Consider the following 24,713-nt stretch of genomic DNA (forward strand, 5'->3'; position numbering starts at 1 on the left):
AGGCGTTAACTCTTTATGCATAGACCCCATAGGCGTGCTAAATAATGTCCTTACCAAGTTCCATCTCAACTGGATAAGCAAAGATTATTCTCTGTACAACAACTAGGGGGTGACACCCAGATGAGGGTCAATGCTGTTGATATTCCAATTAAAAACAACTGAAGAAATAGCTGCTTCTATTACCTTAGGATGAACATATCATAAACTACCATTTCAACACTATAGTTCAAATACAAAACAAATATCTGCCATCTGTAGTACTGTAAACACCTTTTTGTCAATGGGCTGTCCCTCACCAGACTGATTAATTTGTCATAAAAGTAGCACATTAACATGTATTCTGTGACACATAAAAGCTGCATCTCCCTGTTGAGTCAGTTTCAGTCCTAGACACACTTTGATAGAGGGTTGATAGTTGGTGTTACGCAGTGGTTACTACTGTAGGTGCTAACTGCATCCAAACACATTTCCAATGCTTCATTCTCTAAAAGGCATGACTGTATGGGTCATTTGGCTCATACAGCTCTAACAATATTTAAATGTATGGGCAATACAGCTTTAAAGTGTAAAGTGTAAGCGTCTTGTTAACCCATGCTGTTGTGGCTGTCGGGAATGTTCCGATGTTTCGGCTCATTTGCATTTTCAAGCTAATATCAATGTTAATAAAATGATGCTGAGCCATGGTCAATGAGCACTGTACAACATGCTGTAATTTCTGCAGCTGCCCCTAAACAGACTGTGTAATTATACGGTACATATTATATGATTGTCCTAAATGAAAACATTGAGCTATTAAAAATGTACAGCAATGCAGTATGTCATTCACCAGCAATGACGGTATAGTTCAGTATTCCCATTTCATAAGGATAAGATGATGCCTATTTTTACCATTAATGCATAATTTTACAAAATGGGCAACTATTAAATTACATTTTAAATGAAACAAAAGTCTTAAGACCTAGTGTTTTGAATTGTATTGAAAAGCTCAGCTCCTTATTTAATTTGCCAGAACTTCTCATTGTCTTGCACTCCCTCAGTCAAGTAATATCATTTCCATGACAACCACTTCCTTCACTGAGTCATTGTCAGAATCTGTAAGTTTCTGCTCCTGTATCTAAACCACAAAATACAATGCAGACTGGAGTGTCATTTAGATAACCTGGCATTATAACACTAATTAAATTGATGTGTCTAAGTATTGTATTACATGAATAAACCCACAGGAGAAATCACAGTCTCTACTTTTGAAAAACACTGAGGGTTCAAAGTCTTTAAGCAGAAGGAAATCAAAACGTACAACAAATACTGTAAAACCATAAATATTTGTGAGCCTTATATTTTTCACAACAAAAAAAAACTGCAAACATTTTTACCATGAATATCACATTACACTAACAATACCTACTTTGTATACTGCAACAGGTGGCCAACATTTCAGGCACAAAATAGGTTTAATGAGTGCGAGTTGCCAAATATTTTGGTCGCAAATGGCTTTACAGTATTTTGAAAAACTTACAAAGCTCGACATTTTTGCACAGTAAGAAATGTTAAAACAAACCGCATTCCCTTGTTCATTCCAGTCCCTAAAGTCTGCCCACTTTCATGAAGATTGACTGCAGTGCCACCCACCCCCCGTTATAATGCCACCCTTGCATTCCACCATACAGTATCCTCCTCAACCCACGTGCACCAATATCAACCAATGTTAGCTTCCGCTGTGATACAGCCACGCTTACTTTCTGATATCTGCCAATGCTGCAGAACAAGCAAATGCACTGCATCCTCCTTAACTCTGCCACCTGAAGGACATTCATAACCAATTCAAACACATTCATCTTGGTTACTGAACAGTTTGGTACCTGCCCATGGTTGGAGGCATGGCGAGGGAAGTGTACTTTACAGTATGTGTGTGCCTGTTTAACAAGGGGAACAAGAAGACACCAGGATGTTTGCACTTTTTGACAGCCTATCTTTCCTAATATATCCACAGATATTAAAATACCCTTTTGTTTGTAGTGGTACAACTGTCCAGAAAATAAATAAATGACACTCAAAACAACAGGGATACGGTAACTGAGGTAAATAATACCCAAGCTTTCTTAAAGTTCAGTCCTGTCATGGTTTATTCCAAGCTCGTCAGAGTAACTACTGTAGTATAACTCCCAATTAAAAATAAAAAAAAAGAATTACACTTAAAAAAAAAAAAAAAAAAAGAACAAAACCAAAAACCAAAAACCAAAAGCAAGTGTTGAGTTTTTGGCAGGAAGGCATTTCAGCACAAGCTAATGAAACAGTGTTATCTCTTCCACTACAAAGCACACTGTTTGTTCAAACACTGTTAAGTTTGTGACAAACAAGTAACACTGTTAAGTATATATATATATATATATATATATATATATATATATATATATATATATATATATATATATATATAGTCTTTCTGTTTACACAGTAAAAATAAAAAACACTATCAACCAATCCCTTTGAAAATGACGAGATCGGATTATCATTAAGCCACTCAGCCCCAGTCCCTGTCTTCATATTTATTTATATTTGCAACAAGAACAAAAGAATTACAAAGAGAACATCACAAAGGGCTGCAAGCACAAACACAAGGTATGGAAATTAAAAGTCATTGAGACTACTCTCCACACCGGTATTTCCACTGTGACAAATGAATAGATCACAGCTGCAAATATATTTAGAATGACACTCACCAATACACAGAACGTATAAAATGACAGGATTAACCTTTTTTTATTGAAGGAAGAAAACAACTGACATACAAAACAATCTTAGAATAGACAACAGGATCTCAAGCTAGTTCGTAAGCTATTATACAGTGGGCAGTGATCAGTAAGGCTGTACAGTAGCTGAACTTTAGTTGATTTTCCCCCCACCACAATATAACACAGGGTCATATTTTCAAAGTGTTTTCTCCAATCTTAACTCCTATTTTTTTTTTTTTTAAAATAGGTAAAACACCTGTTCATTTTACAAAACCAGAACAGGACTTTTGCTCCTTTCAAAAGACTTAACATGGAGAAAATGCTTTGAAATTATGACCCAAAGCGCTTTACAGAATGCACTGGCTCTTGAAGTGTGGTAAGACGTTAAAAGCCTGCAGAGCTAACAAATGGATTCCAGTAAATCTTACCTAATATGTATTGCTGTAACTGCCTACAGCAGGTCTTACATGTTTCTATATGAGAAGTGCACACATTATGCTAAAGGTGAATTTCATTTCAAGCTATTTCACCATAATCAAGCCTTTTTTGTAGTAACATTTATTTGAAGATTTTGACTTTGTTTTACATTTACAATGTTTATTTTCAGTACAGTAATTCTGTTAATTTTGACCAAAGCAGAGCTTTTACACTTTGCTCTTACATCTTAATTTATTAAACACACAATGTTCTGTACTTGGAGGGTTAACAAAAATAACAAAATACATTTCTTAGCTCAGTTCACTTCAAATTTTCACCAAATGAAATTCTGATTCCAGTGTTATTTACTGAAACCCTTGACATACAGCTGGTTATTGTTATTATGACTTATCAGCAAACACTTACATCTGTTTAAACTCCAAGAATGTACAGCCTTATTTAGAGTTTTTGCTATTGCACAACCCCTGTAAGATAATAAGACTGTGCTGTACCACCTGCAGTTACTAAACACAATCACCTTCTCCAGTTTCGCCTCAGAACAGCTGTACAAACCAACCGGCTCTATCTACACAGTAAAAATACCCCAGTGACACCTACAAGGGAGAGCAGGGGTGTCAAAGAGCAACCTGGTATGGGTGTGAAGCATGACTAATGATTTGAACTCATCTATTTTTCTATCATTTTCTGTTTCATTCACCATCACCCCGTGTCAACAGAGCTCTCAGAATGGTGTCTATCCCAGCAGTGCATCTGGTACACAAGAGTGTAGCCATTAACTCCTGCAACACTCTGCCCCTAGTGGACGTAAGATATACAATTTATTTTCTTTATGGTAGAATCATACTGATCCACTCACTAGTAGCGGTTCTAAAAGAAGTCGATTTGCTTGAAAACATTAAGCAGACTGGACATTTCCATCAAAGGATTTTTAAAAATGTGGAATTGATGATGCGATCAGAAACCCTGCTACTGTAGTAGGACTGTTATTTTTTATGTTAAGCATTTTTGTGTTTTTTTTTTTCTTTTTTTAAAGGTTTAACTAAGTAACAGCCAAAACAGTTGAGAGTCTGTAACAAAATGGTTGACTGTTGATGTCTATAAGTAGATACGATTATTAATGGCGGCATCGTGCAGTTATCGCAAGGTCCAGAAACAAAACGTTAAAATGTTGTGCACGTATAAAACTATGTTGATTTTGTCAGTGCTTGCTAGTCTATTAACCAGTTTGAAATGATTTTGAAGCAAATAAAAGCAACTACGTTTCAGCTTTATTGTTAAAGATTTCACACGTGGCAATACTGCCCTACAATTGCTGCATGGTAGTACTGTGATCGTTCCACTGTGTTGTGAACCATAGTTTTAAAACTGATACACAGCAAATGCTTATCATAAAAGTTTACCGGTTCTCCAAGTTGCTGCAGTGACATTGTAGTTGCTATAACGAGTTACTGTAAATGAGATACTGTTGTAGCAGACATATATAATTTAGTCAGTGTTGGTCACAATTGGTAAACTGTAATTTACAGTGTTGAGTTTGCGCTTATTATGATAGATCGGTGGCTTGTTTGTGCAAAAATAAAAATAAATTAATCAATCAATCCAGCAGTGGCATACAGAGAAACCACAGGTATGTTAGAATTTTTTTTTTTTTTTACCAGTATATGTACATAAGAACATAAGAAAGTTTACAAACGAGAGGAGGCCATTCGGCCCATCTTGCTCGTTTGGTTGATAGTAGCTTATTGATCCCAGAATCTCATCAAGCAGCTTCTTGAAGGATCCCAGGGTGTCAGCTTCAACAACATTACTGGGGAGTTGATTCCAGACCCTCACAATTCTCTGTGTAAAAAAGTGCCTCCTATTTTCTGTTCTGAATGCCCCTTTGTCTAATCTCCATTTGTGACCCCTGGTCCTTGTTTCTTTTTTCAGGCTGAAAAAGTCCCTTGGGTCAACACTGTCAATACCTTTTAGAATTTTGAATGCTTGAATTAGGTCGCCACGTAGTCTTCTTTGTCCAAGACTGAACAGATTCAATTCGTTTAGCCTGTCTGCATACGACATGCCTTTTAAGCCCGGAATAATTCTGGTCGCTCTTCTTTGCACTCTTTCTAGAGCAGCAATATCTTTTTTATAGCGAGGTGACCAGAACTGCACACAATATTCAAGATGAGGTCCTACTAGTGCATTATACAGTTTTAACATTACTTCCCTTGATTTAAATTCAACACTTTTCACAATGTATCCGAGCATCTTGTTAGCTTTTTTATAGCTTCCCCACATTGTCTAGATGAAGACATTTCTGAGTCAACAAAAACTCCTAGGTCTTTTTCACAGATTCCTTCTCCAATTTCAGTATCTCCCATATGATATTTATAATGTACATTTTTATTTCCTGCGTGCAGTACCTTACACTTTTCTCTATTAAATGTCATTTACCATGTATCCGCCCAGTTCTGAATCTTGTCTAGATCATTTTGAATGACCTTTGCTGCTACAACAGTGTTTGCCACTCCTCCTACTTTTGTGTCGTCTGCAAATTTAACAAGTTTGCTTACTATACCAGAATCTAAGTCATTAATGTAGATTAGGAATAGCAGAGGACCTAATACTGATCCCTGTGGTACACCACTGGTTACCACACTCCATTCTGAGGTTTTTCCTCTAATCAGTACTTTCTGTTTTCTACATGTTAACCACTCCCTAATCCATGTACATGTGTTTCCTTGAATTCCAACTGCGTTCAGTTTGAGAATTAATCTTTTGTGCGGGACTTTGTCAAAAGCTTTCTGGAAATCTAAATAAACCATGTCATATGCTTTGCAATTATCCATTATCGATGTTGCATCTTCAAAAAAATCAAGCAAGTTAATTAGACACGATCTCCCTTTCCTAAAACCACGCTGACTGTCTCCCAGGACCCTGTTACCATATAGGTAATATGTGTGTGTGTTGGGTGGTGGGGTGTAGGGGGGGCATCAAGTACCATAGACAAGAGGAAGGGGGGCTCAGTCAAAAAGTTTAAGAACCCCTACAGTGGTGCACACTCTTTTTATACCGGCCCTCTTTTTAGCATATAATTTGTTGCACACTATCGCACAATGTTAGAACTTACCTTTATATTTTAACAGGTATTTTAATCCCAAATTTCATGTAAATCGCATATTTTTTCCTAGATGTAAACCCCAAGAAGTCCAGATTTAGCTAAATACATAAGCGTATAACAAATTCAACATTTAAAATCAGTCTACAAACCTTTATTTTATTTATTTATTTTTTTACATTTAGTGAGTTAACATTTAGCTGACATGTTAAATCTGGGTTTCTAACAAATAAATCTGTGAATTTCTTTTTTTTGTTTGTTTTTTTACACTTGGCAAGTCAACATTTAGCTAACATTTTTAACAAATAAATCTGTGAAAAAATATATTTAACTTAATTTTTTTTTTTTAAAGTTAGCGATTCAACATTTACCTAACAGATACATCTGAAAAACATTATTTCTCAGCAATTAAATCTCAATAATTAAATAAAAAAATAAATAAAATAAATGTATCTGAAAAATAAATCTATTTGAATGTGTTTGTTAACATTTATGTATTTAGCTAAATCTGAACTTTTGGTTAAGGGTGTGTGTGTGTGTACAGATTAATGGTTACGCTCTGGTATGTACCACAGGGGTGCTTCAATCTTACTGAAACAAAACCTACGTATGTCTATATGTGTATATTATTTTATATATATAATATATATATATATATATATATATATATATATATATATATATATATATATATATATATATATATATATATATATATATATATATATATATATATATATATATATATATATATATATATAGTGAAGGATTGGTTAGGAAAAGAACAAAATGTGAAAGGAGAACATAAACTAACTGGATGGAAAACAAAGAAATTAAATAATGTAATGTGCTTGAGGTTAAAACTAAAAATGGGTTCATTGATAAACCGGTAAATGATAACTGTTAAATAAGGGAAACTAGATTTAATTAAACCTGGTTTAGAATAAATACTTTTGTAAGGAGGAGACCATACTAGGGGGTGTTAGGACCCAGTAGTGGTTACTGGAGTCAGGACCAACTCCAGATTAATTCAATGAACTAATTAATTATGTTTAAAGGGGTGTGAGTGTGTGTGTTTCGGGGTGGGTGATGGTAGGAGTTTGGTTGGGAGACTTGGAGAGCAAGCTGGTTATTGTGCGTATTGTGGAAACGGGACAAGGAACTATTGGAAAGATATTTGGGATTCCGATTTCGATTGAGATTTGGTTTTGGTGACGAGATAACAGGCTTAGCCTGCCTTGTTATTAGTTAGGGAAACATTTGTTTAGATAGGGCCCGAGATCGGGTTAGGTTTTGTTTATTTTGTTTTGCTTGTAAATAATAAAACACACTACTGTTTCCTGGCATCCTGTGTTTAAAGTGTTTATTTGAAGAAGGAAAACATGTGACCAGAGGGCAATCCTTTCCCTATATATGTATATGATACATACAAATATTATATATATATATATATATATATATATATATATACATATATATATATATATATATATTATATATATATATATATATATATATATATATATATATATATATAATGTAAAAAAAAGTCAGGAAGTGAGGACTAAAACAGAAAAGCATATACAAAAGTAAAGAAGAATAAGTAATAGATACCAAGTTGCTCTGTAACCCAGGTTTCCATAGCAACATATAGGTCTGGCTGAATTTCCCTCCTGACCGGAGTACAGTACTGTTTCTCAAACACAAGTTTACAGTCCTCCTCCCTTGTTCCTCAGGTCTCCAAAGGAGAACCCGTTCTCAATACTGTAGGTGAAGCACAGCATTTCATTGTGTTTTCTGCTTCAAATTGCATTGTGAATGATGTGCAAAACCCAACTAATACTGAAATGAACTTTGGAATCCAGGGTAAATAATCTGTGCAAAATGTTACAATTGTTCCTTTGCATTTAACCCAGAAAGTGAGCGGCGAGTGCTAACAGTGTTTGACACAGCAGAAGGGCATCTCATAGCCGAGAGCGGACCTAGTCATGTGACAGCTGGGTTTACTTCACAAGAGATTAGAGGTGCGATCAGCAACCAGTTTCATAATCAAATACACAAATCTACAGTAATGATGCATAGAGAAGACTATTATTCAAAAGCAAGAAGCTAATAAAAATGTAGACTCTGCCAAAGTCTTCAAACACAACTGAATACATGCAACTGCATATTAGGACACATAACAATATAATACATGTATAAAAAAGCAAGACTAAGCAAACATGTAGATTTCACAAAAAGCCTTCAAATGCATAAAAAAATACACGTTATATACGTAATATATATATATATATATATATATATATATATATATATATATATATATATATATATATAGAGAGTCTCTCTCTCTACTCTCTCTAAGGCTCTCTCTCTCTGGGGCGGGGTTACCAATTTAATGGGGCACCAATCTTTCATGTTTCAATAACAAGCAGACTACACAGCCTGCTCACTTTGCAGTCGCTCTAGCAGTTTCAATTTACTGACGATATCCAGAGGAACTAAAAGCAAGCATCACAAGTAAAAAAGAACATTAGTTTCTCGAAATATTCATTTTATTCTTTTTTTTTTTTTTTTTTTTTTTTTTTTTAATTAGAGGAAAAGTGCTTAACAAATCAAAGAACTACAAGGTAAACCCAATTTTTAGCCAATACGTCTTTTTAAAAAAGAAAACAAGCAAAGAGAAAAGAGAGAACAATTATTTTCTAACAGTGATAGTGCCCTCTAGATGATTTTAAAAAGGTTTTAAAAAATGTTCATTCCATTTATGTCAGATTGCGCCTGTAATCAGGAATATCAGCGCGATGACCTGCACTCTGTTAGTGTCTTGGGCTTTGGCTCTGGACACAACTCCCATCACGGTCTCCAACTGTCTCTAAAGTAGAGCAGGACCTAATCTACATCCATACAAATGGCAATGCCTATGCAGAGCAAGGGCTTTCATTCCGAAACCTATTAACTCAGTCAAGCAGGTGTCAGTACTGTGTCACAAATGTTAGTTCTTGTCTATGCAAATACTCATCACATTTAAATGAGATACTGTTAACCAGACTTTTCAGACCTCCACAAAGGACACAGAATAAACAACTCTCCACGCTGTTGGTTGCAAATCGTTACTTGTAAGATCCAGGACTTAATGGCAGTGGGTGTTTGAGTGATTGCAGCTAACAAAATAATTCCCTACTTGCTCTCCACTTCCATTTAGCTACACAGGTCTTGAATGTACAGTTTTGAAAGAAACACATGTGATAGCAAACATGTATTTTAAATTTAGGGTTAAAGAGAGTTCACTGTTTCTGTGCCTTTCTCTCTGGAAATATGTTACCCTTACTGCTGAGGTTAAATGACCCAGGGAGTGTGCCTACTGGATCAAGGCATGTTACTGGATGAAAACATGTCAGTCAATAGAAGAAGCAGCTGATTGGTTAATGACATAAAAGAAGCCATTTAAAGGGTGTGGGAAAAATGACCAAGGAAATGCAACACTACCTGAAAGCTTGAACTGCAAATAGAGATTTATTTAACCTAGCGTAGTACCAAATATGTTTAAAAATAATAATACAGGTTTACCAGAGCACATACATCTTTAAAACATGCATATTTGCGACCTGCATAGCGACTGGAAGTGAAGCTACAATTTACGGAATTATTTTATTGGCTACTACAATTGCAGGATTGAGGAGATCTCTCTCTTGCTGACTGAGCAGAGACTCTTGTGATGCTGGCAACTTGCCTAAATACTACTTAAGAGCAGCCATGTAAAATGTAAAAATAATTGCCATTAACTGCTTTAATCAAGTTATTAATAAAGACTTGAATCTCATTGTCAATCTGTGTCTTGGTCGCTTTTCAGAGATGCGAGGATTAAAACAGGAGAGTGACCTTTTGAAAATGGTATCTGTTTTAATCCTCATCTTTCCATCCTGCTAGGATTAGCTCTTTAAAAAAGGCTAGCAGTAACATAGATCCCAAATGCCAGCTGATATGCATTTTGCAAAATGCAATAGTTGAATACTAATATCCTCAGCATTACAGGGGCTTTAATCTGTCATTATTTCAGCTGGGTAATGCTGGCTTTAGGAGAAAGGTGGACCGTTGACCTGCAGAAACTGTAACACACGCGAATGCTAGTGTTACTGTAAGCCTGAGACTCCAAAAGTGAATCTTCACTGCAGTCATGTAAATAGAACGTCTCAGATTTATGTGTCAATCTTTTCTTTTTTTTGTAAATAATTAAATATAGTTCACAAACATGTTACATTATTGTGTGTATTATAAATAGAGCACACATATTTTAAAGACAAATTGCAAGGATTAACAAAATGTATGATTTTTACTGCTTTTTACTTAAATTGGCAAAAATAATTATAAAATATTGTACCACAATAAACAAATGTATTTGGTAGAAAAATGCATGTATAATGAATTAGCTGTTTGCAGGACTGACACAATGGTCTATACTATAAGGAAATTTTGCTTACAAGTGACTGCCAAAATTTTTAAATTTTCTACTGAAGTTTCTTCACCTTAACTGGAACTACCATAGGGTCATTAATGTGTATACTGCCACATTCTTATTTTTTTCAGTATCAAATCTTATGTAATTTTGCTTTTTTCAGTCATGATCACATTATGCTGTTTAGTAACATAAGTAAAATAAGAATGTACAGTACTAATAGAGAAGTTAATTGTAGTAATAGAGAATAATAATTAGGAGCTGTTGGTTCATATCTTGGCTTTTTCTTTTGGCTAACATCAGAGTCATAAAATTTCACGCTGACTTTTGTGTTGTTAAAAATGCAGTTATGCTCAAAAATGCTCTGGTGATTGTAACAAGAATTTCATATGAATGGCTATTGGGTGGCACTGTAAAGAGACTGCGTCGCAGTTCACTGATCTCTGTCAAGTATGATCTGAGGATGGCGAGATCGGAGATGGTTTTCCTTATACTGTTGGTATTTTGCCGCTGTGCTACAAAGTTCTGCCTTTCAGCCTCTGACACAATGGTAAATCAACATGACATTTTTAGCAAGTAAGCTTTCTATTTGAAAATTGTCAACTTGAACTTTCAAAGCACTTTGAAACTGTCCAATAATTCTAAAAAGTTTTTAAAAAATGTTCATTCCATTTATGTCAGATTGTGCCTGTAATCAGAAATATCAGCGCGATCTGTCGTCATAATAGGGATTACAGGATAGTACTGTCACAATAGGGATTACAGTATAGTACTGTTGTCACAACAGGGATTACAGTATAGTACAGTCGTCAGTAGTACCCTTTAGTCATAGAATTAAGAAAAGGGTTTTACAGGGAAATATCAGTTACACTGGTATTATAGGAGAAGTTAATTTCAGCAAATAGACTGTACCCTATGGCAGTTCCATTAAAAAACTTCCATAGTAGATATTTCAATTGTGTGCATCACATATATAAACCATACTGGGTATAGACCGTAAGAAGAGGGTTCTTCAATATACTCCTTTAGCATATCATTGCTATAAGAACAAAGAAGTGATTTCACCAGTCTTTCTAAAAGACTAGAACAGGCTTGTTTTTTGCAAAGCAATTCAAAAGCAAGATAACCATACTGTGTGTTTTAAGAGACAACAAATAACATATTACCACAGCACACAAGACTGCATTTTAATGAAATAAGACCATTACGGTCAGTAAAAGGGCAGTCTACAAACTAGATAAGCAGTTTGAGAGCACCCCTTTTATGGCTCTTCTTATCAATGCATTATGACTTCAGATCCCATTTAATATGGGAGAGTGCGCAATCTCTGGGACTAGTTACTTGCAGCTGCCAGGAAGCATGAAAAGGCAGATAAATCAGAAAGGCAACAGGCAAATATCCGCCTGTCAGTCAGGCGACTAAGCTGCCCTGCTCCCGCTGCCCCAGTGGATCCAGCACTCTGGGGCTGCAGGCTCTTTTTACAAGGCTGCTTGAAATCATGCTGAAACACAAAGCCTATCTGCTCACTGTATTGTGTGTGGAAATAAACCCTGAATAACGATCAAGACATACACATATGTATAGCTATTGCCAAAAGTTTAGCACATTGATGTTGCGCCACTCCTGGCGCAAAAATTCAAGCAGCTCGGCTTTGTTTGATGGCTTGTGACCATCCGTCTTCCTCTTGATCACATTCCAGAGGTTTTCAATGGGGTTCAGGTCTGGAGATTGGGCTGGCCATGACAGGGTCTTGGTCTGGTGGTCCTCCATCCACACCTTGATTGACCTGGCTGTGTGGCATGGAGCATTGTCCTGCTGGAAAAACCAATCCTCAGAGTTGGGGAACATTGTCAGAGCAGAAGGAAGCAAGTTTTCTTCCAGGACAACCTTGTACTTGGCTTGATTCATGTGTCCTTCACAAAGACAAATCTGCCCGATTCCAGCCTTGCTGAAGCACCACCAGATGAGTCCAATTTTCAGCTTTGCCCAACACCTGGTCATCTAATGGTTAGACAGAGACCTGGAGAGGCCTACAAGCCACAGTGTCTCGCACCCACTGTGAAATGTGGTGGAGGATCGGTGATGATCTGAGGGTGCTTCAGCAAGGCTGGAATAGGGCAGCTTTGGCATGAATCTGGAATGTGATCAAGAGGAAGACGGATGGTCACAAGCCATCAAACAAAGCCGAGCTGCTTGAATTTTTGCGCCAGGAGTGGCATAAAGTCACCCAACATCAATGTGAAAGACTGGTGGAAAGCATGCCAAGACGCATGAAAGCTGTGCTTGAAAATCAGGGTTATTCCACCAAATATTGATTTCTGAACTCTTCCTAAGTTAAAACATTAGTATTGTGCTGTTTAAAAATGAATATGAATTTATTTTCTTTGCATTATTCGAGGTCTGACAACACTGCATCTTTTTTGTTATTTTGATCAGTTGTCATTTTCTGCAAATAAATGCTCTAAATGACAATATTTTTATTTGGAATTTGGGAGAAATGTTGTCAGTAGTTTATAGAATAAAACAAAAATGTTCATTTTACCCAAACACATACCTATAAATAGTAAAACCAGAGAAACTGATAATTTTGCAGTGGTCTCTTAATTTTTTCCAGAGCTGTATATGTGTGTGTGTGTGTGTGTGTGTGTGTGTGTGTATATATATATATATATATATATATATATATATATATATATATATATATATATATATATATACACACACACACACACACACACATATATGTGTATATAATATATATATAATATATTATATATATATATATATATATACACACACACACACATATATATGAATGTAGATCATTTAACATTATGTAATGAAAAAAAACTACAAAATGATAATGCAAAGGTCTACTGAAAGCCATAATAGTAGTACAATATTTTATGTTAGATTTCAAAATGTCATATTTTTCAATTTTTGTCAGTTTTTTGTTAGGAATATGGATAACTACAAAACGATATGTAATTTAATGTTAACATAAAATTATTCAACAGGTTTCATTCAACTTCATAAAGCAAAATTTTATATGGTTAATTTTATATGGTGATACAAAACTTTTGGCTAGAGCTGCAAGAAGACTGGTAGATCTTGTAGTGCCAAGTATAACAATGTGAAGAGCAACTGTACTACACTTTCAGTGGAAATGTAGTTGGTGCGAGGTTGAAGCTTTGGAAAGAGAGAGTCAGTTCAAAACCAATGGCCAAAGGAAGATTATGGAAATAAAACTGCGAGTCTAAAGCATGCGATGACAGGGACATTGCCATTCATCCCCTGTCATAGCTGTACTGTAAATACAAAAGTATGAGAATCAAGAAATCCTAGATTACAATGACCGGACATCCACAATACAGCCAAACCCTCTGAAAACCATGGTTTTCAATGTCATTCCACGCTTTTTAGATGACCACATTGAAATGTCATGGCCAGAATATAATGGAAGTCAACGAAGACAAGCTAACTCTCCAGGTAATATCACATTTAACTAACCACACAACTGATTTCCACCCCAATTAATATCAGTTTGGGAAATAAAAGCATAAGATTAGAAGAACTATGTGTACAGTATTGATGTGTACTGAATATAGAGTTCAATATAGCACAATGTACCACTGTATATTTACAACTGTTCCTTTATTTATTTTTAAGTTTTAGAATGAATTGAACTTAGAGGTCTCTCTCATAGATGGTATACAACATGTAAAGCAACATTAGCTGAATTTGTGTAAGTGAGCTGGTATAGCATATCTGGTCTAAAATAGGAGGGGCTGCAGTGTTCTTGTGGCCTTCAGGATATTGAATTAGAGTTACAGCAATTAAGATATAATTACATCTAAACAGGTTTAAACCAGTTGGGTGACATTTACGTACATGGACAAACAAAGAAATAGCTCTTGTAATGCTGTAAACTGTTGGTTTGCAGAAATACACTCATTACAGCTGACATTTCACCAGCTATATGTAATGGCTCAGTCATTATTTCAGGAACAAAGCAAATGCTAAAATGTAGAATACTGATAATATATACGGTGCCCCATAAGTCAGGCACCATAGGCATAATTGTTTAGATCGATTGTCTCTCTATTTCCAGTGTGAAATTCCTTTAAGAAAAGAGGAACAAATTCAGATCATTCTGGACAATTTAACAGAGCATCCTAAATCTGCATTTAAAAAAAAAAAAAAAAAAGATGTTCAAAAAAGACACACGTATGATACACTTGGGATATATATATATATATATATATATATATATATATATATATATATATATATATATATATATATATATATATATATATATATATATGATATCATTTATGAAATCATTTACAAAACTACATCAGTCAGCTGTAAAAAATGAAAGAATAAAAGGACCATTTGCAGTTATAAGTGTCCTGGTCTTTATTTTATTTTTTAGATGTTTCATATTTATGGCTGTTTGATGACAAATGAGCTACATTATTCCTCTATAAACCTCAATAAATGAACAAATCTCAGGAAGACTATCTTCACACGTGTAACATGAGTGCGGTCTTTGTGAACAGCAGCTGAATAACGGAATGCTTCAGTAGTAAATGTGACTCACCGTCTTGATTGAACTTCTGGGTTTTTCTTTCCACACAGTGCTGCTCAGCTCCACGGTGCAATGCACATAGGTCTCCCGATCATAGGATCCCAGGATAAACAATCTTTGGGAGGGAAAAATCTAAATTATCATTAGGCAATACAATTGCAGTTCTATGGATACATACATCATAAACTTGTATCTTAACAATACAGTTCACAAACAAAACAAACATCTGCTGGTAGTACAAGACTGGTTCATTTGTTATGCAAATAGCACCCCTGAAATGTATTCTGGGATATATAAAAGCTGTATCTCTCCGTTGAAATTTAAGTTCCACATATACTGGGAATCTGAAAATTCCTTTCAATCATTGCGATTCAGAACAATGATGGAAAGGAGAAGCCTAGAAGCAAAATGTGGACAAATAAGAAAAAAAAAAAAAATGTGAGAAAGTCACAATTAATGGGAAGTGAACCAGGATTTATTATAACTGATTAGATCATTTTTAGCCAATAAATTGATAATTACAAATGTAATTATTGTCAAACCCTGAAGGGCTGACAGTTGCTGTTCAGTAGGTGGTTGCTATATGCCAACTGTATCCAAGTACAAATTACTAATGTGTCAGACTCAACAGGGAGGATATGTGCCCTTCTGGAGTGCAGACTTCAAGTAAGGAATTACAGGGCAAATGTTCCCCCAGAACAACTTAAAATCCTACAGATTACAGTACTTTTCTCAGAAGAGTGTGGACGGCATTTTGATACACACAAGGAAAACTGTAAACCTGTAAAACATCATTACAAAGAACCTTTAATAAATCGATGCAAAATATGTTATTTTGTGGCTGTGAAATTGACATGCTGTAACAAGAGACATGGAGGAAATCAACAAAGGAAAATAGTAGCAGTTGACCTTTCAGCTGTATGGCCTTTTGGAAAAGCATAGAAATAAAACCACACATAGATGGATGGGGCAATGTGCTCACAACAAGACCCTACCATAAGAGGCAGGGTCAACCAGTGTTTTAGGATAGTTAAACGTAACAACTGAATCTAGACTCTATTTATTTATTTTTTAATTCAGTTCTTATTTCTATTGTTCTGTCATTTCTATATGTACTGTTGAGTAAATCACATGCTCAACCCATGCCCTCTTGTGGAGAAATGCAAGAACAACAAGGTATTCAGGAAAACTATTATTATTTCTAGGCCTCTGCTGTTGTCTTCAGTGTTCAGCATTGGCCATTGTATCAGTATATTAAATCCCCATGACCAATATTCATATCCGTTATATGAACCATGTAAAAAAAATAAAAATAAAAATAAATAATAATAACAAAATAAAAACTAATTGTGACATGCGTAGAGGGGAAAAGAATATAAATAACTTTTCTAATAAATGGTCTTACCAAATTTGATCACAATTGGAAAAGCTGTTCTGTAGCTGCTGTATATGGTAAGATATGAATGTATACAGACAAGGTAATGACTCCTATTGCAGAGCAGTTTCACTCATTCCAGGTTTTACTACAGGCTTGACTGGCCACAGCGTATAGGTAACAAGCTCAGGTGTGTCTTATTAAACTCAGGAATGGATCAAGCTGCTACGGAATAGGAGGCTTATTTCCATCCCTATTATAGGGGGGGGGGGGGGGGGGGGGGGGGGTTTATACTGTATAACATGTACCACATTTGGAAAATAAAATGTGTTTAAACTTAAATTCAACAGCTGAAATCAGAGAAAAAAACTTTATAAAGTATATGTTTAGATTTCTGGCATTGAATATATGTTTGATTAGAACACATTTTTTGTTTGTTTATTTGTGGTCAGAGTAAAATAAATGTCTTCCTCCCCTAAAGCTGCATGAACAACTCCTAAGAGTAAACCAACACACTCAGGGGAGAATTATTCGTGCTGTGATCCATTCAGAGCAGATTGCTCAAATTCCTGCACTTGTGAATTTCTCAATAATATACTGAGAGCCACGACTGGGTGCGGGACTGCTGTGTGGGTCTAACACATACCCTAGAACTGACAGTGCTTTTTGATACTTAGATCAATCACAATGCCAATTAATACTTTTCATGACATACACATTGTCTACCATAAGCCCAATAAAAAACAAACTGTTATTTTGATCTATCATTATGCAATTGGATTCAGAACTGGATCTTGATGTTATCACATTTACTCAAAATACATATTTATTTCATTTCTACTCACAGGATTAACACTGACATTAACAGAATGCATCAATACTTACCACCGCTGTAATCTCAGCACTTAAATCCAGGGTAGCCCCGATTTACCAGGGCAGTGTGAATGTCAAGGCAGAGGAGTGTCTTCTGTGCAGCATCTCTTAATTAAGCATCGTTTAACCACAGCCTTTTCAAAGCTTGTGCTGGTGCATCCTCTAGTGGTTGTTTAATGGTACCTCTCACTATATATAGCAGGGGTATGAAACTGGTCCAGAAAGGTATTTTCACTAGACACAATATAATAAAAGTACTACATTCTCAGTGATAACCCCTTATCCTTATATAAGCTCAAACCCTAACTCATTACAGACTTTCAATTGCCTTTCAGATGTCAATACTAGTGATGGATAGGCTAGTTATGAAAACCGTTTGGGTTCCATTTCTTCAGTTGTTATCCTATTTCATTTTACTTGCTAAAGGATGGCTAAAAACCCTGTGGCTGTCCAAAGGGCAGAAAGCAAGTCTACATATTGCATTGAGTGGTGCTGCAGTGATAATGTGTCACAGATCCTTGTCGCAGGGCTGTGTTGTATTTAAGGCCTCTGAAGGATGCAGAGACACAAAACTCTTAAATGATAAAAGGTAGATCTGTGACACTGTGATGGGGTAACCCCCCGCCCCTGTGTTTATTTGTATTTTTTTTTGTATGGTTGGTGTTATTGTTATGTTTGAGTGCATTGTATGTATTACTAGTGCAGGTGTGTAACAGCACTGCAGGGTGTGTGTTGTGTGGGGAATATTGGGTGGCAAGGAGGGAGTTAAAATCCTCCCTGCAAACACGTGGGAATGTGGCTGGAGCCATCAACTGAATACATGTTTAAATAATTAATTAAGGTTCCAGCCACAGATGTATAAAATAGGTGTTCTCTGTTGCAAATTTAGAAATGATGGTGAGAATTAATGTTGGTGAGGGTGAGGGTTTTGTGTGCTGTGGGGTTTAAATATAAATATATACAAGAAACATTGTTGGGGTTTAGGGTAAGGTGACTGGTGGCTCTGTGTTCAGAGGGTTCTGGTATGTTTTACCTGTCTCAGGTACCATTCTTACCTTTAAGAGAAGCAGGACTACGCTTATCAGAATGCACTGGCTTGTGAGTTGAAAAGCCTGAACTGTCCCAAACTGCCCGCTGAACACGGACCCATATGGTCACCTTAGGTTACGGAGTTTTTGTGAAGCTATGTATTGAGTGTGTGAAACCGGTGGCTCGGTCTAAAACCGCTGTATTTTGAAATATATATTCTGTTTTGTTTAAACTGTTTGTTTGACCCTTGTGCTTGTTTGTTTGTTTATTTATTTATTAAAAAGCACAGTGGCACGATTAAACCTGCAGTACTTTTGTATATTCCGTAGAACTATATAAAAGTACTGTATACACATTGTTCTGCGTTTGCGATTTATTCAGAATTTTACAGAAATTACAGGATTCTTTTTTTTTTTTTTTTTTTAACTGGACGTTGGTTTTTACTGATTTATACACAATTTTGTCTATTCAATATTTTCCATGTACTATTTTCTAGGAAACACAATATTTTGATTAAAATGCTGTTTTATTTTGACTCTGACATTGTAATAAGCAGACCTACACTGTATCCTAGGATACAGCAGAGGTTTAGATGACAGAGGATCAAATAACATTCAAACATGGTTCTCTGTCACTTCACAAACACATTATCACCTGATTATGTTGACCAATCAAAGGCTAATTATTGTGGCAATTGCCGGGCATAGTAACTACTAGTGTAATCAAAAACTAAATTGCAATACTTGCACAAAAATATATTATTTTTAGAGGATGAGGAATGGGAAGAAAACAAACAAATGCTTCAAAGTATACAAAAAGCAAAAATGGCAGAAGTGGGTTAGATGAGGCAGAATATGCACTGTGCTGCAAATACTGCTGCATTGAGGTACACGTTTGCATTGACAATAAAAGAACATACTGAAAAATATGCAACACATTTCACACTAATACAAGAATGTGTGAACTGAGACAAGCAATCCATTTATGCGGCTTTTACATATGTTTTTAAAAAAGAAAGCACAGAATGACTGTTAATGAGTTTGTCAGAATGCTGTGCTTTGCTGGACAGCCACTGTTTATTGCAGAGAGGTATGTATTGGTGACTTCATGCGACAGTACTGTCTGTCCATCAACTAACACTGCCTAACGTCGACAATCTTAATCATAAATATTTGAAAGAAAATGGCGATGCTTTAGTTGGTAAACTTATGGAACGCCCTGATGGAAATGTCCAGTGTGACTTTTGATACATCTCCAGATGGCTTGTACCACCCAATTCTGTCAATTTTCTTTTATTTTTTATGATTTCAAGGCGAATAAACCTGGCTTGTTTTATGCTGATGTCATGTTCATACCTTTTGTAGATACTTGCTTTGCGAGTGATTGCCTAATCGATCACAAAGTACCAGATAAAAACCAAAAATGCGGAACACTATGTATACATTAACCACTTCAACTCCAGATGTAAAAGTGAAACCCCTTCCCAGGTACCAGATTTTAAAAATAATAATAATGTTTTCAAACATGTAATTGCTATACAATGTTAACATATGATGAATAAAACACAAATAAAATGACCTAAACTGTGTTTTTCATGAACCCTTTATGCTCCTGTGTACTACATACCCATGTTCAACATAGAGATAAAAACATTTTTTTTTTAACAATGAAAACAAAAACGCTGCTAATAACACTAATAACAATAATAATCAGTAAACAGTAATTATCAAATAAAAATCAAACATCAAAACGTGTGCCGTTATCGACTTGCTCTGTGCCATTTATTGCAATGTTCAATACAACAGAACCCTGGGTTGCCTTCGCAACCTCTGCACATTTTTCTTGTGTCCTTTCTTTTGTTTTCATTTTGTAACAAACCCTGCAACTTTTTTACGGTCTCTGCTTCCCTTGTGTTGGAGGGATAGTCACAAACGCGTGTACAGGGCTACTTTGCACAGGCACTGTGATGGATCTGGCTGTCGCAGACGCCTGCTTCATTACCTCTACCCAGTATGGTATTTTGATAGTATTTTGTCACAGCACTGCCATTTCAAACCAAACAGCTTCCAGTTTGCAGCTGGCTTACCTGTAAAGTAGCAGCATGCTCTTTTGTTTGTACAGTAACAAAAGGTAAGTGATTAGCTTTTTGGGAACAAAAGCCAAAAAAACACTCCAATAGAGAAAACAAACTCTCAAGTTCCATGGTGGGGTGCACATCTGCGTAAACAGGTGCAAAATCAAATGATGCAGGACTGGCATCATCGTAGGGATCAGTAATAAACACCCAGTCCCCTGCTGTTCTTGGCTCCACATCCTCTTCATCATCATTGCAGAGTGATAAGTCAGCATGACACGCAATTGGATACAAATGTTACCTGACCCTTCCCAGACTTTCAGTGCACATGCCACAGTACTAGCTCTGCCTTAGAAACCTGAAACGCTAGACTGAGAAACCGATCACAGAATAGAATGAGACACTTGATGTACGCACGTATGGCATGGTACTGTAAGTGGGTTTTCATTTGACGTACTTGCGTACATCATGGTGTTGAAGTAGCTAAGGTTTTAACAGGCTATATAAAGCTGCATTCCCTCCCTTCCCCCCCCCCCCAAGTCAGGTGGATTTGTGGGAACTAAATGTGTGTCCCAGTGCAAGTTGGGGTTTCTTTTTTAATGACATAGGTCCGTATGCTGCACCAGCTATTTACCTTAGTAGAGAGGTGATGTAATTAGTACCTCTAACTCTAAGCTCAGTTAAGGTTAATAACCGATACACAGCGTTCTACGTTTTCAGTTTACATCTTTAAAAAAATTCCCGGGAATTTTTTGTTGTTTACTTAACATATATTAAAAAAGGGATAAAATTGTAAAAAATTGTTTTTAACTGAAACATCATAAAAAATTGGGGGAAAAATCTACACACTTTATAGGTGGAATATGATGCATAGCAGTTCTGGTTTGTAATTAATAATGTCCCTGGCATGTGCAAGTCGAAGCCACATTTTCCCAAGTTACTGGTACGTCATAAACGTTTGGGAAATCGCTGTGCTGACGGACATAGTACCTGAAGAAGGTATAAACATGACATCAGCACAAAACAAGTCGGGTTTATTCACCTTGAAATCATAAAAAGGAAATAAAACTGTCAGAACTGGACGGTGCAAGCCATCAGGAGACGTGTCAAAAATCACACTGGACATTTTTCCATCAATGCGTTCTATAAGTTTACCAACTAAAGCATCACCATTTTCTGATTGTCGGCATGTTAGCTGGTGGGCAGTACTGTCGCACAAAGTCATCAATACGTACCTCTCTTCAATGAACAATGGCTGTTTGGCAAAGCACAGCTATCTAAATCTGCACTCTCTTTTATTAAAGCGTGTGTAAAAGCTGCATAAATGGATTGTGCGCCTCTCAGTTCACTTTCTTGCTTTAGTTTTAGTCTGACCTGCTTCTGCTATTTTTGCTGTTTGAAACATTAGTTTTCTTTTGTATATTCATAAACTGGTTTATGTTTTCTCCCTATTCTAAGTATTTCAATTTAGTTTTTGATGAAGCTAGTAGTTACAATAATCTCACTTTGATTGGCCAACATAATCAGGTGTTTGTGAACAAAGAACCACGTTTGAACTTTATTTGATCCTCTGACGTCTAAACGTGCCTTCTGTATCCTAGGATAGAGTATAGGGCTGCTTATTACAATGTCGTGGTCAATGTGTATTTCCTTGAAAGTACCACCGGAACAGTAGACAAAAATCAGGTATAAAATCAGTAAAAGCCAACGTTCATTTGACACAGCATGCAGCCCACAGTATTTAGAATGTATCTGCACTACAGTAGGTCTAAAAAAAACATAAAGATGTGGTCACTAAGTTTTCACGACATACATAAAAATCATAGAAATTTAGCAATTGAGTAGTAACTGATTTATATTATTTCATTCTCTTATAATCCAATAAAAACTGTACATTTTACAATGCAAGATTATAAATCATCCAGAATTATAAAACACTTGTATAAGGTTTGTAGTTGTACACTGAAACTGAAAGACATGCTCTCATATTTTTGTGCTGAGGCTAATATGTGAATGTTCAAACAAACAGTGTTTAGGATATATTTATTAAAAAAAAAAAAAAAAATGCTATACAAAAACAGACGATCAACACAGCTGCTGTTTCTCTGTGCGATATAGATGCAGGAATGTCACCATTTCTAACACTGGAACAACTTGCAAAGTAAATGTTACGGTATGTACTGTGCTCTAGTTTAGTTTAGTTTTGGACTCATATTGAGATCATAGTTTCTTTTATGTGGGCTCTAAGTAAGAACCAAAACATTGAGTTCATAATGTTTTTTTTTTTTTTTTTTTCCCACAGCACCTACTTTTCCACATGTATAAAATATAAAGTATTTTATTTAAGTTACAAGTTGGCTCCAGCAGCTAAAAGAAGGCTAACCCTCAAAATGCAATTACTTTATCAAAATATGTCTTTGGTCACTTTGTTCATTGGGTCTACTTTATGTATTGGTTTAAGCATTGAGTAATGGATTTCAATACTGCTATGAACCATGCAGAGCTAAAACTTAAAAAAAATATATATATGATAAAAAATGTAATGAAAACAGAATGCTTCACCTCTGGGCTTCCATGCAAAATGCAATATAATATGCTTCCCCACTGCAATGAGTCCAGAAGCATTTTACTGGAATAGTTAAGAAGCATGGCAAATAATGATCTTTTGGAAACCAAAATTCAAGAATGTTGCGTAGGTGAAAATATGCTTTAATTCTGTGCATGCTGTTTATTTTGTCCACTGCAGTCACTGAAAGGCAGAAGAGACAAGGGAATTTGCCTGCTGCCCCACCCAGCCAGATAAAAAACTGTATCTTTCAGGCAATCAATCCTTTCTTTCATAGCATTAATGAAATAGAGTATCTACTTGCACACCACTGTACTATGTAATAATTAGCCAACTAAACTGCATTACTAATAAATGGCCAATACTAAATTTTTGAAAGCATAGCACTTCTTTTCTATGGCCCTGCCAATTAAAACCAGCAGTTCTTTTGAAGTCACCAAAGCAGTGAGGTTTTTAAAATTAAAAAAAAAAAAAAAAAAAAACGATACAGGGGGTAAAAGGATACCCTGTTTCTACAAAGGACACAATGGCTCTTTTCAATGTCTCCACTGTACTAAATTAGATTAGGTTACTTGGGTTTGTTTTGATAGCATTAACTGGCTAAATTGTAACCTGTGGTTCTTGTAGCACTGGAGCAGAACATAGGGAGATTGTTCATAATTCAATTACGGTCTGTGCTACAGTAGCTATCTTTCTATTACGGCTTGTTTCATTGTGGTTTCTCTCCCTTTTATTCTAAGCAGCACCTAGCAAATGGTTTTGCCCTGTACTTTTCACATCTTAAAGATGAAATGACAATGCAGTGAATTAGTGCAACTAGGATTCTTTTTGTAGGGCTGTTGGGCTGGGTAAAGAAGTGAGCCGTGGCCAGGGGGGCAAAACAAGCCAGAAGTAAAACAATATGAAAAACATCTATAACAGAACCATGCATCCCCAGCCACGACTGTAAATTCAAAATTAGAACTATCAGTGTGGGGAAAACGCTGATGACCACAACAAAGTTTATTATCAGTCGACACAGAATAGTGTAGAACAAGACAAGGCAATTCATAATTGAATCACAATCTGGGAAGCGGTTCTCCAGATATATGTGACATACAGACTGATGGAAAAATGGACAGACAGAAACCTCAACATTAAATTTTCACAAGTCCACCTTGTTTATTGTGTGAATTAATATTTACTCAAAAACCTAATTTCTCTCCAGTTATAGTAAAAGTTAAATGCATTGGTCTTTTTTTGTGCTGTCCTGCAGAGTGTTAAGTTTTTTTTAGATTTTTTATAGAGACTCTGGGCCATTTTTGAGTATGGTTACATGCTATGTCAAGGATAAATAAAATACTACAACTGGACTAGTTGAAATGAATTCAGCATGAAACCAGCAGAAGATACTGTAAACAGAAGGAGCATCATAAATGAGTGCAGGTGGAATTTAGATAATCGATTAGAAAAAAAAAGTTACATATTCCTCCTACA

At 35.8% G+C, this 24,713-nt stretch overlaps 1 protein-coding gene across 1 annotated transcript in view; it reads right to left on the bottom strand.

Annotated features, from left to right (window-relative positions):
- Positions 1 to 24,713, bottom strand: part of pdzd8 (PDZ domain containing 8) — a 93,028-nt gene that overhangs the window by 42,069 nt on the left and 26,246 nt on the right. The window contains exon 3 of the mRNA XM_041268211.1: positions 15,333 to 15,435. Within this exon, the coding sequence (XP_041124145.1) occupies positions 15,333 to 15,435 (103 nt within the window). The remainder of the gene's footprint in view (positions 1 to 15,332; positions 15,436 to 24,713) is intronic.

Source organism: Polyodon spathula, chromosome 13 (genome assembly GCF_017654505.1).
Source record: "Polyodon spathula isolate WHYD16114869_AA chromosome 13, ASM1765450v1, whole genome shotgun sequence".
Classification (NCBI taxonomy): Eukaryota; Metazoa; Chordata; class Actinopteri; order Acipenseriformes; family Polyodontidae; genus Polyodon; species Polyodon spathula.